This window comes from Rhinichthys klamathensis, unplaced genomic scaffold (genome assembly GCF_029890125.1).
Source record: "Rhinichthys klamathensis goyatoka isolate OS25496 unplaced genomic scaffold, OSU_Roscu_1.1 h1tg000124l_1, whole genome shotgun sequence".
NCBI classification, from domain to species: Eukaryota; Metazoa; Chordata; class Actinopteri; order Cypriniformes; family Leuciscidae; genus Rhinichthys; species Rhinichthys klamathensis.
The window spans coordinates 657,989-677,500 of NW_026606661.1; the positions used below are offsets into that span (position 1 = coordinate 657,989).

Here is a 19,512-nt window from a genome sequence, read left to right on the forward strand (position 1 = left end):
TCTGTTTTGATTTACCTCAGTGGAATGCTACAATGTCACTTTCTGTCTTTTCAGATGGTGTCTCAGGTGGATAAATCAAATGGCACAAAATAGGAGAATTAAGGCCGTGCAGAATGATAGTATAAATGTGTCAAACTCTGAAGGTTCTGCTATACCGTTTTTATACTGATGAGTGATGAAAAAAGTAATGTGGGAATACAGAGTGGAATGCATCTCAAGTCAAGATTCATTTCATATTAGTTTTATTCTTTTGAGCTTTTTTGTTTTTAACTCAAGTGTTGCATCATGTTTTTGCTCTGATGCTAGATTTATCATTTCTTAATCAGATTTTTTCCAATAAAAAAAGTTCCAATTAATAAAATAAATAGTCAAATTGGTTATTTAATATGTAGCCATTTTTTCCATTGAATTGCAGGCAAAAAATAAACAGAAGTATACTGATACCCTGAAATAAAATGACCATTATGCACACACAAAAACTCAATTTCATTAAATCAGTTTAGTTAGGTCATCACAATTTAGTTGGATTTTTATTGTTAGCGATATATTTTTGTTATTGCGCTACATTTTTGTGCGGAAATCAGATCGCTTTCGTAGGCTAGAAATCCTTTTTATTTTATATTTAACAAACAACATGATGGGGTTTTGTCAACAAAAATGATTAATGTAGCCACAACACTTCCTTTATAAATATATAAGGTCAATTGAACACAATGAAATTAAGTTGTGCAAATTGTTTAAAAATCGTGTTACTTTAACTCAATTTTAATTAATTAAACTAAACAAGAGGAACAAATAATTTTTGAGTGTACTAAAATGCATTACATTTCTGTCATTATTTACTCACGTCATTATAAACCTGTATGACTTTCTTTCCTCTGCAGGACACAAAAGAAGATATTTTAAGAATGCTTTAAAGAACATTGGTCCCTATTTGACTTGGACAAAAAAAGAAAGTCTTCATACAGGTTTGGAACGACGTGAGGGTGAGAAGATGATGACTGAATTTTCATTTTTGGGTCATCTCCTCTGACAAAAAGGGAAATCATGTTGCTTGAAGTGTTCTTTGAATCATGAAAGTATGTTGAAGAAACTAAAATCTAAACTAATGAGCCTGGCCTGAGTCAATGAGAACAAGAGAAACAGACAGGGAATTAGAATGCAGCGTGGGTTTGGTTGAAGTGTGTGTGACGGTAAGGTAATCACATGCTAACTGGGTGGGTGATCAGGGTGGAGTGACGTGTGTGTGTGTGTGTGTGTGTGTGTGTGTGTGTGTGTGTGGCAGACAGCTCGCCCCTGTCACTACGCACTGCTGTGAGAGAACAAAGGAAGATGCCTAGCAGGGGATGGAGATCATTGCAGTCCCTCTCAGCATTCTGAGCAGTCGCCCTGCCAAGCCTCGTCTTTTCAGGGGCAAACCTTCCTCGTCTATGCTCTTCGGCAGGTTGCACGACCTTTCCTGTCAGTTCGGCGTTAAAAGGGAGTACAACACTACAACAACCAGTGCCACCTACCACTAACTGAAAATACAAGGTAAGAACAAAGATCCCTAAGTGCAAGAAAGACAAGTACCACCAAACACAGTGTCTTTTCCGATTCAGGCATGTGTTGGGAGATAATGTAAGTGAACAGATTAAAGGAACAATTCACCCATAAATGAAGACTCTAATTACTCAACCTCATGTCATTTACATTCATTGTAATTGCATGTAAAATAGCGGCCGGTGTGGAAGAAAGGAAGTCTGGTTTGAAAAGACATGAGGTGAGTAAATTTCCCTTTGAATGGAAACTTCTGTCTTCAAATACACTGCGCATTAAAGGTGAATTTCAGAGAATTTTCATGGAATTTATTCTGCTCCCTTCAGCAGCTGAAAAGTTACTTGCAACCACATTTTCTATGCTGTCATATGCATACACGCTACTGATTTAAAAGACACACCTAACTCCCTCTGTTTCACCCTTTTCCATGTATTAGAATAATATGCGAATCCGATCATAATTATTTTATATTTTAGCTTCTTCAAAGTCACCACTCTTTTGAGTACTCAATTAACGTCATGAGCATCCTTATACTTTTCGAACAGTACTGAACATGTTTAAAATAAATAAATAAAATAAAATAAAATATTTTGTGCTGGAATTTGGCTGCCACATTTGCAATACCAAAACTAAAGGGAAAGAGAAACAGCTCAAATATACATTATTGATCATTTGTGGCATCTGTGGACCTTTCCTTTTACATTCCCTAAATATAAACTATGGTAAATGATTAGCAGTACATCATCTCGCAAAGTACTATTTTATTAAATGCTTCAAAGAAGGTAAATAGTGTTAATTTCACACAGATAGTTTTAAGTATGAGAAATGGAACTGCGTAATAAGATTTTGATTGATGTACAAGAGCCCTCAGGTAAAGAAAGTATGATTAGAGATAATATCCACCTTAATTGTTCCTTAATGAAATATGAAATAAATTCACGATATGAATTTTGAATACATGCATATCGCCATTTCCCCTCCTTGTACATTAATTAATAACAAAGACTTTAGAGATAGATGAGCAGGGTGAGTTTTACTTCCCCAAGAGCTCTAATTTTTCTCTTTAAAGACTTTGAGTGGGAAGGATCATTGATTTCAATGGCGTTGCACGCTATGAACTTTATAGGTGTTTAACTAGTTGTTTACTAAAAAGTCATTAGGGAACAATATCCCTAGTATTTCCCTCAAATCATCCACCTCACAAAACACATGAGTTACTGTAATCTTGGTAACAAAATGCTACTGCAAAATGGATCTCAGGTTTTTGCAACAGTTCATATAGTATTTTAAAAGATATTTTCATTAAAGGTACAATATGTAAGAATGTTGAATCAAAATGTTGTTATATATTTCTTTCAATTGTGTACTTCCATTATCCTAAATGATTCCAAGAATTTGTAAATGCAGAGACATTTTTCAGAGAAACAGTTTTAAAAGTGCCCGTCCCTGTTCACTTGTCGCCTGTCCACGTAATATATCCGCGTTATCCCTGGTTTCTGCTTGTCCTGCCATAGTAACCATGGCGACATACATAGACAACTGCGTAGTGCGTAACATCTAGCGGCACGCTGTTGTTGTTTTATTCAAACATTATGGACCATGGCAAGCAGACTTGCATGGGACAAAAGGAGAACTAAAACGAGAATCAATATCAGCGTGGCGTTTTCGAGATGGCGAGAGTTTCGCGACAAACTTGGACTTCACGCGTCACGACTTGACAGGGACGCCGCTCTTGCATGTACTTTATTGAGCACAAATCAATGTTAAATAGCTCAACATGATGAAATGTTAGAATATGATGTTAGAGTATGTTATTCTAATATGTTGATGTAGCTTACTGCTAGTCTCATATAGCAAACAAACTAACACATAGCATAACATTGTAACTTTCAACACACTCAAATGCTGTTTAGTATGATAGTGTAGGGTTAGACCAAATGAAACAGCGCTGCGTTACTTCACATGTTTAATTCGTCAAATAAACTGACCTGTGTGAATACTAATTCAGTACTTGAATGAAGTTCGGTAGAATTAAATGTCCTTATTCCTTTATATCCGCGGGACTCGCGTGTGGCGCTGATATCTCTCATTAGCAATCGCGACCTGCTTCATACCACAGTCATGTTAAAAAACATCAATGTATTCACTCATCCATAAACATTATTAGATCCATCAGCATGACAGCAAGTCCAATAATTCCGCTTATCACTGCGTCATCAACCTACTTTTTTATTGTAAGAGGTTAGTGACCCCTAGCGGCGAAAGAAAATTACATATTGTAGCTTTAAAAGAAAAACTACGACTTAAACAAAAAACTCTAAAACTTAACATTGTAAAGCACATGAAAGGCATTCAGTCAATCAATCAATAAATCAATAAATCAATCAATCAATCAATCAATCAAATCAGCCTTAATGAATCACAAATTAACACTCAATAATTGGCTTTTTGTAACAAGTCATTTTCAATTGTTCTGTACAAAGCACCTCTGGGTCAGTAGCGTCCCAAAGAATTTAATTTCAGACTGCTATAAATTATATCAGTCGGACAAATAATAAAGATTAGGATTTCTTCCTCTTCTTGATTAAATATCACATTCTTAGCTATCAGTTGATTCAAATGAATATTTTTCATCTTAGTATCCTATCTTGCAAGCCGATCACCTAATTTATATTCCAAACTATCAAGCAAACAGCCGAGAGCCCTTCCTCTCGGATCTATCCCCCATATCCTGTTATTGACTGTAACAATTGCTCTCCTAGGGCCTCATTTATAAAATGTTGCGTAGAAACCGCCCTACATTTGATCTTACGATCATTTTTCAAATGTGTGTACCTGTGATTTAGAGAGCAAAATCTCTGCTTTGTAGGTTTCCGATCTCCGCTTTGTAGGTTTCCGATCTCTTCCGAACTTTGCCTAATAAATGTCATTAACATATAAAAGAGTACCAGTCAAAGTCCAAATCCTTTACTTGAAAATGGCGAGTGGCAAGAAGTGCTTAGATTTCCAAATACCTGCAGTACTACGACTTTCTGCCACAAGGAAAAGTGTGTATGTCTGCTCAGACCCTGACGTGACGTCAAAGACTGTTTTAATAAATATGAACGTTGGCATGGATCTTAGCGTACGCACCCTCTAAGATCAAATCTGTGCGTGCGCACGCTTTATAAATGAGACCCCTATTAACTAAACTACACAGTTATTTTCTTTGTAACTTGCTCTTTTTTAAAGATCAGGCCTATTATCGGCTGATGTAAATTGCATACGAGTTGGTTGCAATTTCCGTGACGTCTTTTCAGACAGTCCCCTGCCCTATATACACAGGAATATGAAACCAGAGTTCACAAAGAAGAGCTGCCATGCATACATCAAAAGTTCTTAATAAGATACTTTTTACCTGTAAGGCACCCCAGGAATGACTGCAGAACCAGCAGTTTCCATAGCAACTTCATCTTCACTTTGGTACGGTCAAAGTCAACTCACATCCAATCAGGAATGTATGGAGTCCTCTCTGTGGTTTCTTGTTCTTCACTCTGCAAGGAACACAAAAAAATGGCGTGCTTAGTTTGATTCCAAGATTCTCCACTCTAGTAAAGTTCAAGTAGTTAATGAGCTAATAACGCTTCCATATTTTTCTTAAATATTTTGGGGCACTTGATACTTGGCACTTTTCATTCAGAAATTATGTTCACCACCTATTTAACTTTCATAATATGACATATCGCCAAGTGAAACAGGATAGGCAACAAAAATACCCTTAAATTCACCCATCAGGAGTTGATTGGATTGTGAAAAGCAGTCTCTACATATAGAACAGTTTGCTGAAAAAATAAGAGGGTTTAGTGGAGCAAGTTATTACATTTTGATTAAAGATTATAAAGATACACATTTCTGGTGACACTTGTGGTGCAGAAATTACAGTTAACTTTGAAGGCAAACATATCTTTAAAAAAGGATATACTATGTAAATGTATTTACAGTACAATAGCTCCAAATTGTTCTCTTCTAGTTGGTACTAAAATCCCAGTATATTATGAGAATGTGATCTTGTCTGGCAAAAATATCATCAAGTTATGTGTCATTAAGAGTCCTGATTCAGTACTCTACAATGTAAGTTGTGGAGCTATTTTCTATATCAGTGCCAGGCCAAATAACACTTACTTTCACACTTGGAACATTTTAATACATTTGTTGAATCGTCACATGCCTCACTTCGATACCTTCGGTGCACTTGGTGTGGTTGAAGGATGTTTGTAGTGAAAATGATAGAGAGAGAGAGGGGGGGGGTTCTGTCTTCACTTTTCAGTGGAAATCCCAAAGGGATCACCATGGAATCGGGACCAAGCACACATTGTGTATTGTGTCTAGGAAAGGAATAATTCTCTATGTGCTTCAAGCTTTTGACTGCTTGAAAGTTGCTGAAAAAGGAAAAGAAATCAATGGGGTCTACTGTAAAGTCCCAGAATCCCCAAGCAGAACTGTCTGTATTAAAAATAGTCCTAATTTAGCCAACAGATGATGGTTTTAATGAATGAACAGCCTCATCGGGTTTAATTTGTATGCATTCAGGGCTCAAAATACTTCATTTTTTTATCTAAAGATTTGTTTTCCATTTAGGTAAATTTAATGACAATATTTCACCCCAAAATCAAACGGAAAAAAATATTTTCATTAAGAAAATTATGCATACTCTTAAAGGCCATTGAGTTTTCTTGAACTCTGACAGTACAATAAAATAAATGGTAAAAATGGTACATTTATTTAAAATAAATTATAATGAGATTCAATCAGTGAGAATAAGATTTTTTCACATTACACTAATGAGAATTTTGGGGGAATGTGCTCATTTGTCAAAATGCCACACTGCAAAAACTCTTAAGGGTACGTAACATTTTCTTTATGCAAATTGTTGTTCTTTTGTGGTGAAATATGTCCCAGACTTTACTAGCTAAAAACACTTGGGTCCAATCCTTGGAGAGGTCAAAAACAAACAAACAAATAGGTAAACTTCAATACACTGGTAGCAATATAAACTTGAAAAATAAGAGCAGAAAACATGGATCAATCTAATCTCTGAAGTGCATATATGGATTCCTCTGTCCTCCATTCCACTCTCAGATTCCTGTTCAGACCGGCTGTCTGGGAGGGTGAACTGAGGGGCGTTCGGTTCTGAACTACCGGCAAACAAAGACGAATGTAAATGGGACGCAGTGTGATTTATGCAGCATTCTAGAGAGTGAGCAGAGCAATCGTGAGAGGGAACATGTCAAGAGTTCTGCTTTACTAGGAGGAAGCACAGGAATGACAACGGCTTGAAAGCATGACGAGCAGCTGCTGCAGCGGACAAGTCTTACAGTTTGCAGTTTATTAATTCAGCCGTGCCCAAACTAAAAAGATGCTAACACCTTTCCGCTCGAACATCCGGACTAACCCCGAGGCATGATTTCCAAAGAGCTTTCCAGATCGAAATCACAAGGGTTGCTGAGATTGAATCCACTTTATTTCCTGAAAAGTAACGTCAACAACTTAAGCTAAGGATTTGCCGACGTAGATCATGTCTAATATCTTATCTCTATTTCAATCAGTCCAATCTCCAGGTCACCCTCCACCCCTCCTCCTCAACCCCAGCTCCACCTTAATCTGCTCTCATATACCAGCTCTCTTTTCTCTGTACCTGGGTTAGAGGGATATTGTCTTTCATCTGGATCTACATTGATGAGATGTGCGGATCTGTTTTTTTGCAGATCCTCTATCACTACTGTGCCCTTTGGCAATGCCCTTTACCCAGTTAGAAGACTGCTCCTATGTATTGCTTTGGACAAAGGCATCTTTCTAACAAACAAAAGAGCAATATTCCTAATAATTTAGTTGTCATTTTAAAGGAATGGTCCACACAAATTTCTATTTTGTCATTGTTTACTCAACCATTTTGTCATAATTTTCTCACCCAAACCTGTATGGCTCTCTTTCTGTATGGCTCTCTTTTTTTTGGCACATCCTAGCTGCTTAAAAAATAAATAAATAATAATAAATACAATGAAAGTAAAGAGGGACAGGAGATATCAAGCTCTAAAAATAACAAGAAATACCATAGTGATACCATAAAACTATTATTTGTCTATATATTATATTATAAATCTTCTGAAGTCATACAATACTGGAATGCTTGAGCATGAAGCACTTAAAATTGAGATCTGATTTTAAATAATGGCTTAAATATTGGTGTTTTTCTCGTATGACAAACTAACAAATGATTTCTTCTTTTCTAATAATCTCTAATAGTCCCAGTCAAAAGTTTGGAAAAATTACGGTTTTATGTTTTTGAAACAGCATGAAAGAGAGTAAATGATGACAGATATTTCATTTTAGGCTGAACTATTTCTTTAAACTGTGAATAAATAAACTGTGATAAATACTAAATCACATCAAGATGACAGCAAGATGATAAGCAATGACATACATCACATTACATATATTTTACAGTAAAACAAGCAATTTAAACAATTTGCTCTGAAAATGAAAAAGAAAATCCTCTTGAACAAATTCATTTAGGAGGTCTCCATTACCATGCTGTTTCCAAGTACGGGTTAATGGTTGTGATTGATTAGAAATGCGAATGTAAACGATCTGATGACATGCGTGCACTAAAAACCCTCTAAATGAGAGCCATTTCTTTCTTTTTTCAAGGGGTCAAGGGACAAAAACAGCATTTAGATGAGGACCATTGGGCTTGGTCATCACAGGCATGCTGATTCGACCACAAGCTTTAATTTGTAGCTGATACTGAGACGTGACTGAGAAGGGCAACAAATGAGGTGGAGAATCCAGACCGCAGAACAAGCTACAAAATTGATCCAGCAGCAGATGGGGTTAATGCGCTATTTCAAGAAATGTGTTGATCAAATCTAGTGCACTCATGCCTCTCAACTTACAATGTCAATTGCTTTATTGTCTCCTGTTTGTTCACAGATTAAATGCGTAATCGTATGTAGTCGAGAATATGTAACACTGCAACACACTCTCGTAAGGAAACCTCCCCGTAGTGACTTTAATACTACACAAAAAAAATGGTAATGCAATTACAAGTTTGGCATTGATTTATACAACAATTTAATAAATAAAAAGTTAATATTGAGTAACTTCCATTATTAAAGACACAATTTTGCTCCATGTTATTGTTCCATCAACGAAAATAGTTCCAAAAAAAGCCCGTTTAAAACCTTTGCACATCTGTAAACAAAACACCTTAATTAAAGAATCAGTGTTTTAAACTGAGTAAATGATTCAAGGACTCACTCATAAAGACAGTATAGTTTCGTTCCTGAAAAATCCCTACCACTAATACAGAGATTGACAGTCTGTCTGGAAGATAAGCAACTGTTGTATAAAAATAATAAAACACGTAAGTCTGAACATGTCTTGTCATTCAAACACATCATAATTTCCTAAACTGTCAGCACAAGACTGCCGCCACACTTTTCTTTAAATTCCAAAATTGCCTTTTAATTATCTTACATTCCATTCATAAAGATAGGTATGAATTGATATATATTATCATATATTATAATATAGTTGACTAATATGACTATAAAGATAACTATATTAGCGTCCACACCAATGTTCATCAATGTTTTATCATTCAGAAGCTGAAAAGAAAAATCATTTTAAAAGTAATTCCAGCGATTTTGTTTTTCGGTGTCGTTTTTGTCATAGGCCTAGTTGTGGTGTGAACTTCCCTATTACCAAAGAATTGGAACGATTATTAAAACACTAGATTTAGTACTTGGTGAGAACGGTCCTTAACAGTGTAATTCCTATGGAGCTATTATCTATTGTCTTCTAGTGGCACCATGGTGTTCTATCTGCAAATCATAACACACTTGCAATCAATGTCCTTTGCGTGGGTGTTCAAAAACTGTCATGGTCAAAAACAGCTCAAAAATAAAATAATGCAGATTTAGTTTTTTTTTGTCTTCGAGATGCCTTGGAGGGTTTGTGCATTTCCTTTTTCTGCCTTTTTTTCTTTCTTTCTATTTTCAAAGTGGGTATACGCACAGGCGTAACTATCGGTAAGCAGGGTACGCGGTTGATTACGGGCCCGGACCAATCAGGGGCCCGCGCGTGACTGGAAGATATTGATTGACAGCCGGGCCCCCAAACGCATTTTACTACGTTTAGTCTGATCGCATTTTACTTTATCGCGAATTTATTTGAATAAATAATGACAACAACATAGTGTACTGATCATTAGATACAAATGAAAAGACCAATGATGGATTTTGGTGTAATTTGTTTCGAATTGGGACTGGGGAATCCCCGGGTTGGTAAGTGAACATGCGTATTGCGTGCAAAACAGTAAAAACGATGAACTTGAGACAGGCAATATCGACAGGCTACTCCTGATTTTGTCAGTCATCTCATCTCTTATATGCTGTGTCTCTATGATCATATTAGCCGCTTTCCGACCAAGTAGTTACAGGAACTTAGTTATAGGAACTGTCCACTTCTATACAGTTCTAAGAACTACTCTCCCCCAAACTCGGTTTTGCTGTTTGCGTTCGCACTGGCCAAGTGGCCATAGGAACTGGTAGGAGGGGTAAGGGAGTGACGCAAGCACGGCGGAGGTGGCGGCGCCACATACAACAACAACAAACCAGCATGGAGGAGGCTATCGGAATGTTCCTGTTCTGCCTTGCCGGGAGCTTAATAACGAGTACGAACGGCGGCGTTTAAAGACTATGCTTGAGTTCTGTACAGAGAAACAAAGAAGACGAAGGCTCCAGCGTAATATGATCTTAAGTAATATAATGGAAGAAGATAGAAGAGCAGAGCGCAGGAGACAAAAAAAACGACGGGTAAGTTTAGCAAGCATAGCAATTAGCTGGTTGAATGCGTTATGTTATGAGTTAGCATAGCATACATAGGCGAATTGCAACAGACAGTGAATAAAATGTGTTGACACTGGGCGTGACTTATAAGTTGAACCAATCAACGTAGACCTAGGGAAAGGGAACTAAAAAAGTCCTCGCTCTAGACTAGGTACTGAAAGAGTTATAGGAACTACGGTCTGAGGAACTAAAAAATCCCCAACTTAGTCCGGTCGGAACACGCGAAAAAAAAGGTTATAGGAACGTTAGGTTCTAGGAACTGCAAAAGTCCCTCCGGTCGGAAAGCGGCTATTGTCCTATTTATGGTAGCCTACTCGTGGACATTGCGTCATCACGTGCTGTAGGGGGGCCCGCCTTGATAAACCACAGAAACCGAAAATTCTCGGGCCAGCAGCATGTGTCCAAATTTCAATCTTAACCTTTCTATTTCATCAGAAACGATCTTAAAACAGGGCTTTAAGTGTAAAATACCGAACTTGTCCTTTAAAAGTTTAACTGATTTTAACTTGAGCGCCGCGTTTTTAGAATGGGAGGTCATGCGTGAGACGCTGCAAAAGACTCAAGAAGCGAGCGCAATGGTTATACACATCCGTCTAGCATGTGTTTAGATAGAAAAATAATGCAAGAGTAGCGCATTGGAAGGGAAAAACGCGTTCTGTTCGAACGGCTCCTAAATCATCCATTGTCAATTATAACTGTGGCAGCACTTACAGTAAGTACTTAAACTTTATTTGACACAACTTATAAATATGTAATATGCGGCAAATCTTTCAACTATGAAACAAGACATTTTTCAACATTGAAAGTTTTTAAAACAATTCCACACATGTATGGCGGGGACGTTGAGTAATTATTTTAATATGCAAAACTGTTAAAAAAAAATCATAGCAGTTGGCGTTTACTTCCAAGTCTTGAATGCGACATGCCTATCAAAATGGAGTGTTTGAAAAAGAGGGTCAAAACAGGATAGAAAATAGCTTATATTACTGCTAATTTTTTTTTTATGTAAAAATCTTGATAACATTATAAGTGGACCTCAGAAAATTATTTAATAAAACAAAAAATGCAGTTCATGACTCCTTTAAGTGACATTCCTCCATCTTTCATGCTTTTTTGGGCCAGAAAATCCCTCTCTCTAAACCAGAGTGGAGCCCAGGGTGCTGAAAGTCAGGCATGCATTGGTGCATCAATGACAAGCACTCAGAAAGATGGGTGAGGGAACGCATAGGCATAAAAAAGTCACCGCTACTTCATGGAGCTTCAGGCAATGGGTGATATAAAGAGAGTGGCTTAAAATGTCTTCTTATGGCTTGCAACGCAAAGCCGCACAAAAGTCTTTCTGCTGCACTCTCTCTGAAGCTGAGTTCTTTGTGTTGGATGTAACCTTCATGGCTGAGCCACTCTGTCTTTGCCAATCTCGTTACAATGTAGGGAGCAGAATAGGATTCGCAGTCAAAGGTTCATTGAGATCTGCCTGTTTTTCACTTTTCTCCACAGTCTCTGTCAGTCTGCCTTCCTCTCTTTAAATACTAAATAAAAGCAATACTCTCTAAATGTCATTTTGAAGTCAAAACTGACCATTTTCACTTTTTTTAATGAAGGTTCCTTGTCAATTCATCGCTTTACATTATTCCAATACTAATTATTTTGGAGCTGCAAAAGAACATTACATCATGATAATGCTGATTTGGACACTAAAAACATTTACTATAATTGAAAGAAAATGTTAGCCAGATATGGTCTCAAAATATTTACATGGTTTATTTAGCAGTTTATGGAGAAAGATTTTTATTTTTTTCCATCCAGACGGTGTGTAGTTAAAGTAATAGAGGTTATAGCTATCCTAACCAGTCAAACCTTGACCCCTTGGTCTTCATAATCCGTAATATTCAATCATCCCTGTTCCCTATCCACAAACTAAACCGGCTGAGTGCCCGCTGGCATGAATTTTTGCACTTCGGATGAGGAATATTGTTGAGGCTGGTTGTGCTTGGTATGTAACACCTGCTGTATATACATATACACAGGCTAATTCAAATTAAAATCATTAAATGTCATGCTACAATGCTATATTTATTGAAAAACTGTGGTAAACATTTTGAATCTACTTGACAAGTCAGAATTATCAAGTCAACATTAAGTCAAATTACCTATATAAAATAAGGTTACAAAAGCCTTGAAATGTAATCAGTTAGGTATCATGCATGTGCACACGGATATTATTCTGATTTCAAAAATGAATTGGAAGTGGCCAAGGGGTGTAAGCATAAAATCACAGTTAACCTTATATTTTCTTTTTAAATGCACACTACTGGTCTTATTGTCCATTATTCATCTGTTCATGTCCTTCCAAAGAAAATAAACACCTGTCTTCATATATATTTTTCATAATAATAACATGCTCCAACTCTGCTTTTCAGCTGTCTTTACTAATCCCTCTTCATTTGTATGCATCTCCTCCTAACCACCAGGCTTCATTTTTGGTATGTAACACTTGCTTTTTTATCCAATCATTTCCTCCTAAATCATTTTTTTTTTCTCATCGTCAATGTCTGGAACAATATTCAAAGATTGAATAAATGGGTTTAATTCATAAATTTGTCAAATTACAGAGGTAAAATGGATTGTGAACGATATTTCATGGATATAAATGGACAAATATTAAAATGGCAAAACCACAGCTATAAAATAAAAGAATGCCAGATTAATTAAAGCACAAAGAAATGCAGCACCAAAAGTCATATATTCGACAGTTCTGCAAGATTTATAAGAAGTAGCTGGGAGTGTGAAATTGCAGTCAGTGTGCCTTAAGCTTTAGTACCAAACAAGATCTTACATCGACAGCTGACAAATGCCCAAGGCTGAGAGTTCTGGTGCACTGGACACTCTTTGCCATAGCAGTATCTTAGGCTGACAACAATAAATCCACCATTAATACGCTGCTGCAAAGTCCACAAAAAACGTGCTTAGCAGCAGCAGTGATCTCCAGAAATTAGTGATAAGAAATAAACAATTATTCAGTTTAACGCAATGAGTTCACTGAATGAAACCTTGCCCTTTCAGTGAGGTCACAGCAATACAGTACCGACATCAATACAGGGTTAAATCAATTAGGCTTTTTTATTAAGCCAGCTTACTTAAAAAGCATATGACTTGAAAGCACAAAAGACCTGTTAACATTGTTATCACTACCTCTAGGCGAAATGCTAAATATTTAGCATGTAACATCTCTGAATAATGATACTTCCATTTGCAATCACCTTGTTAGGCTCTAATGAAAACATGGACACGTTTCAGATGCTTAAATGTACTAACACTTAATAATCTGCAGTACTTGACATCTCATTTAATATGACTCAGCTGATTGTTACTGATTTACGTAAATGTCACCGCTTTGATAAATATGCTTAATCTGATTCATATCTGTTCATGATAGATACATACAATACCTTTAGCCACGTTTTTATTTCAGGATTAAAATGTAAGATGCTTTTAAAAAAGAAAGAGCACTGAAATAGTTAATATTTGTTTAATGTTACACCTCCAGCCTTGCATCAATGGCTTACTGATTCTACTCTGCTCAAATTGCAGCTCGCTGCCCCATAAAGGCTTTTGCTATGGTCCTGTATTACAGCCTAAGCCAAATTACAGCCTGAGCCTTGAACAATAATGGCATCAACAACATAACACCACCACCATTACATCACCATTATGGCAGGAACAATACAAATTCTTGTGCCTCTCCAACTATTTAGCACAGCACCAGTGATGAGCTGGATTAGCCAATGCCTCGACAGAGCCACCCTTGTTTCTGGGTGATGTGTGCCAGTCAGACTGTGTTAACCAATAGAGAGGCCCAATATTTGACGAGGAATAAAATGTACTATGAAAATATAATGCAACTTTAAGAACTCAAAACTTTCCATAAATGTCCAAAAATGTGTGTTAAAACTAAGCTGCAAAAATGATCAATGATGCCTATAAGGTGATTAGAAATAGTGTAAGGAATTAGTGACAGAAGTTCAACTCTTAGACAGGAGCTATTCCTTTTAGATGATCCTTTTTTGAAAACAGTGATGTATTACTGATAATCTAGCAGTTATTTTTTCTAATCATATTTTTAATTTTGATACATATTTTCATGTCGCAATTTTTATTTGTCAACATTAATTTTCGTAAGAGTGTTTTAAGTAAAGTATTTTCATTATTGTCATGACGGACACGCCCCGCCCCTTCCTGCCCCCTGCACATGCCCCGCCCCCTAGTACTCGAGTACTCATATCCGTACTCAAAATGAAAAATTGACAAAAATTCCCACCCCTACAGAGTATGTAACTAACATACCATCTGCAACATTAACACATGCTGTAGCCTAAGCCTACTGTAACATTTGGACAGGAAGTGCTCATATTTGTGCTCATTTTGAAAAGGGCACTTGTTATATAAATGCTACTTGGTCTTGATATGCACACTTGCTTTCTGCAGGATAGTGGCCTACATTCTGCAAGTATCACTCCATCATTTCCTCCCTCTGAGACAATGCATCTTTAAAATGTCATTTTTGCACAGCTTGTCTAAATTGTGGGTTTTAGAAAACTCGAGCCATGGATCCCAATTTGACAAAGAAATTTTCAGTAGCCTTCCATCAGCTTGTCAAATCAAGATCAACCGCTGATTCATTATCACGGTCAAACCATAATTCACATCAAGGCGACTTATCTGACCAGATAAAATGAGATGACAGTCAATCCAACATGATAATATAATTCAAAGCTTTTTTATAGGGAGAGAATCGCTTTGCTACTTCTCAAACCTGAGCCATTGGGAGATGATTATATTGTGAATTGCCTCAGGCCTTCGGGACATATTTTAGAGAGCTAAAAATTAGGTATTTGGATTAAAAGTGTAGAATAAGTCTCTCAGCCTGGCTTTTCACCCTCTTTCTCTCTGAATGCTCACATGTTTTTCGATATCTGAATATGCTCTGAATGTAGGCTACTCATTCATCCCAGTCCCACAGGGCAAAGATGGGGAAATGGGAGAAGTTGTTCTTAGTGCAGAACTTACATTGCCACATTATGCATTTCTCCTTATATGGACTTATTTTTATCTTTCTCATACATTTCTATATAATGTAATGTGTTCAATCATTACAAAGTTAAAAAAGGTGATGCGCAAAGACTAAAGCTTAAGAAGTTTGGGGAACGGAGACTTTGTGCTTCTGACTCTTTCCATGGGCCCATGTATTCTTGACTAAGAATATTGTGGTGGCACAGAGAAATAGAGTTATAATCTAATCTAACAAAAAGGTTCCACATTTCTATCACTGGTAAGACATGAGGGCCTGGATTTTGCTTCGGCACAACAATTTGTAAGAAGCGCACAGGAAATTGGAGTAATTTCTCATACCTGAGAAGTCGTGTGAGGACACACAATGACACGGGTATCGTTTAACCAAAGAAGACAGCGAGGTCTACGTAATTTATAGTAGTACTACCCTCTAAACACTGCCTTCTTCAAGGTGAAAACGTGAAATGTACATTGGAAGTTCTCACAAACAAAATCATCATTCCAATAATATATCTGGGCCATATCAGTTACTAACCAGTATTAGTGTTTTTTTTTTGTTTTGTTTTTTAGATATTGGATATTTATTGCCCAATATTGGCTAGAAAAAAAGAAATGGTGTAACATTTCAAAACATTTAATATGGTTACGCCACAGTCCAAAAAATACTTTCAGTGTGTGAAAACAAATGATGCCTGGTTAAGATATGGTGTAATGGTCAGAGAGTGGAACATTTTAATGAAAAATAAAATTATGGGACAATTATAGTGTGAAAATTATTATGTAACATCATAAGTGGACCTCAAGGAAAAAATGCCCAGTAAAAAAAATAATCCAATATAGCTCCTTTAATATTATTGAAATCTGTATTATGACCTTAATATTTTTTTATTGTAAAAACCATGCACCAGCATAACCATTGCCTTTTAAGACAGATAACATCATGATCGCTCTCAGAAGCAAGTTTTATCATCTAACCAAACTTTAATCTCAGTCAGTAGGCTACTGTATATTCCTCATGGACAGAAGCCACTTGTTTGTTTTTCCAATACATAAAGTAGTAGTATGTTTTTAGCACCATCTGAACTCCCATGAAAATTGTCTTAGATTTCTCATAAGCACTTCAAAACACACCCATGTGGTTTGCCACGATGCACTTTGCAGATTAAACAATTTGCGGCCATCATTAAGCACATCATATACAACGTCTCTATCTGACATCTTAAGTTTACTAGAGGGAAGAACAACCAGGGAGCACATTAAAGGTAAATAATAAAACCAGAATCACAGCGCTATTAGTTCCATAACTGCCTTATCATGTTATGTTCCACTAATGAAACCCACAATTACCCATATTCCCAAAGGAATATGTTGCACCATGATTGCATAAGAAACAACAGACAATAATAGGTCTGTAACACATTTAGAAATGGCAGATATGGGATACAGTTCAGTGAATCTGAACTAATTCAGACCCACAGATTATTAGAGACAGATGTGATGGTTATTAAACTCAAACCAATTTTCCCCTTCTTTTTATGTGCTTAGATAAAACATGATCCACTAACAAAAAGTAATTTTTTTTATAATGGTAATGGTAAATAAATACCATGGTAATCATAGTATATCAAAAGTATCATTACCATTGCTTGTCCATACTGCCATTGTAAAACTTTATAAGAGTGGTGGTGTAGAAACATTCTTCCAACCAGAATAAAAAATTAATAAGAAAGTGTATTTATAAGAGTGATTTTTTTGATGCTGTAAATCCAAAAAGAAAAAAAAAAAGCATAATTTTAATGTGTCTGTAACACTGAAATCTGAAATAAAAGCCGCTCACAAGTCCATTCACATAACTGGACATTAAGGCATAATAAAAAGGCACAATGGCGATGTTATTAAAATGAATGATAGCTCTGTTTGTGGCCAGTCTACTTGCAATCATGTTTGAGGATCATTACATGAAGCCAAGGAGCTTAAAAATACAGCTCGGAGACATTAAGTGGTAGTGATGATAACAGCTTTTTTTAAGCACACTGAATACTGAATGTACCCTCACTCAATATTTAGCATATTTGCCCAAACAATAGCTTTAGTCTGATAGTACAAAATACTGTATTTAACAGCAATTCCTTTAGACAGGAAACTTGGAACCGGGAAAAAAAGAAAAGAAAACTGTACTACACTGATGCTGCCCCTCCACTACTCTTAACCTTACATTTTCACCTGTCTTCAAAAATCACTCAGTTTCTTCAAGGCAATTTCTCACAAAACACACTTTTTGAGGGTTTTTTGTTAACTCTGATCCCAGTAACAATACAGCTTTGCTTTGTTCGGTTACGGTCCTGAACCCTTAAAAAAGTGTTTCTGCTCTTAAAAAAGTGCAATGGTGTGAAAGAGACATCTACACTATTATACGCTGCTGTCAGCTTGCCTCAACTTCAAGCCAATATGGAATAAAACCAGCCCGTTCTCATCCTTTGGCGTCATACATGTGACGCTTGTACATTTCGTTGAAATCTTAAGCACATGGCATCCTTTAGCATCAATATGAGACGCAGATCCCAAGGCGTCATACAGGTGACGCGCGTGTAAATCCAACGCACATGGCATCGTTTAGCGTGAATATGAGACGCAGATCCCAAGGCGTCATAACCGTAACCCGACCCCAGACCTAAACCTACCCATAACAGTGCGTGTTATATTGACGCTAAAGGATGCCATGTGCGTAAGATTTCGACGAAATGTCATATGGCGTCACCTATATGACGCCAAAGGATGAGAATGCGTTGAATAAAACATGATGTGTTAAAACAAAAGGGAGGCTTCCTTTTCCCAGTAGCGTTTATATCTTCAAGTTTAGCCTTTTAGCCATCAATGCTAAGCACTGGGAACACTATTAACAATCTACTAGACCCGTTGCTTCCTCACACATTCAATACACCTTTTTCACACACTCTCTAGAGGTATTTGAGATATAACAATTTCCATCACCAGAGGGATTGTTTTTCCTAATTGACAGCCATCTTAGATCCATTAGTACACTGCTGTCAGTATACAAGGCTTTGATCTGTGATGTCAGCTGGATCAATTTCTATGCTTGGCAAATATGCAAATAATTCCGTAAGAAGAGACGTGTCAAAGGCACTCAGCATATGCTTGCGCTAAGACACTGGCTGTCTCTCGATAAAGAGAAAAAAGGGGGGTGGAAGAGAGCGAGAGAGAGAAAAAGAAACTGACTTTGAGATTCCACAACGGCTGGATGGGGAGGGAGAAAAAAAAAAAATCTTAATACGACACAAGAGGCTTACAAGTCTCAGCATGCGCACGGGCGAAAGTAGTATCACGGGCTCACAGCCTCTCTGTGCATAACAATGTTTTGAAAAATTGCACGCCGCTGTTTGCTTTTAAAAACCCACAGAGTGCAGAGCAGAAAGGAGAGTCTCTTACTGGAGGCGCAAGGCGGGTGACACAGAGCATTTGTCTTTATTTGCAGGGCTTCACCCTGGCTTACCGCACGGTCCGCTGGGAGAGGAGAGCCCCTAGATTAGACGCTAACGGACTTCTCAGGACACTGTCCAAAATGCCATTTTGCCAGGCATGAGTGTGGCCAGCTGTGTCTAGCCCACATGTAAATGAACTTGAATTCCCAATGACGGCTTTGTTGCTTTTTAACTCGGGCTGCCCACTGAATTTGCTCTATGTAAACATAAAAGTTGGACTCGCTTAGAAGGATACAGTAACAACGCCGAGATCCCGAGGGGCTCTGCATTTCCCTGAAGGATGCAGCATGGTGTAAGTCTTCTAGCAAAACATGACGAGTATTCAAAATACCAGATGAAGCAAGACACATCTTAAAGGGATAGTTCACCCAAAAAAATCATGTTCTTCCAAACCAGCCCTGTTCAGCCCTGACCTGCACGCAGATACCACTCATACCAGATACCACTTTTCTTAGAAAGGACGGAGTAGGAAAGTATATATTATATAGAAGTGGCCTTCCTGACACATTTTCTCA

General features: G+C 37.2%; 1 protein-coding gene across 4 annotated transcripts in view; it reads right to left on the bottom strand.

Moving 5' to 3' along the window:
* cntn4 (contactin 4) overlaps nucleotides 1-19,512 on the bottom strand; it is a 175,525-nt gene that overhangs the window by 141,961 nt on the left and 14,052 nt on the right. For all 4 annotated transcript variants that reach the window (XM_056256197.1, XM_056256199.1, XM_056256196.1 and 1 more), the window contains exon 2: nucleotides 4,937-5,072. In XM_056256197.1, the coding sequence (XP_056112172.1) occupies nucleotides 4,937-4,991 (55 nt within the window). In that variant the 5' untranslated portion in view covers nucleotides 4,992-5,072. The remainder of the gene's footprint in view (nucleotides 1-4,936; nucleotides 5,073-19,512) is intronic.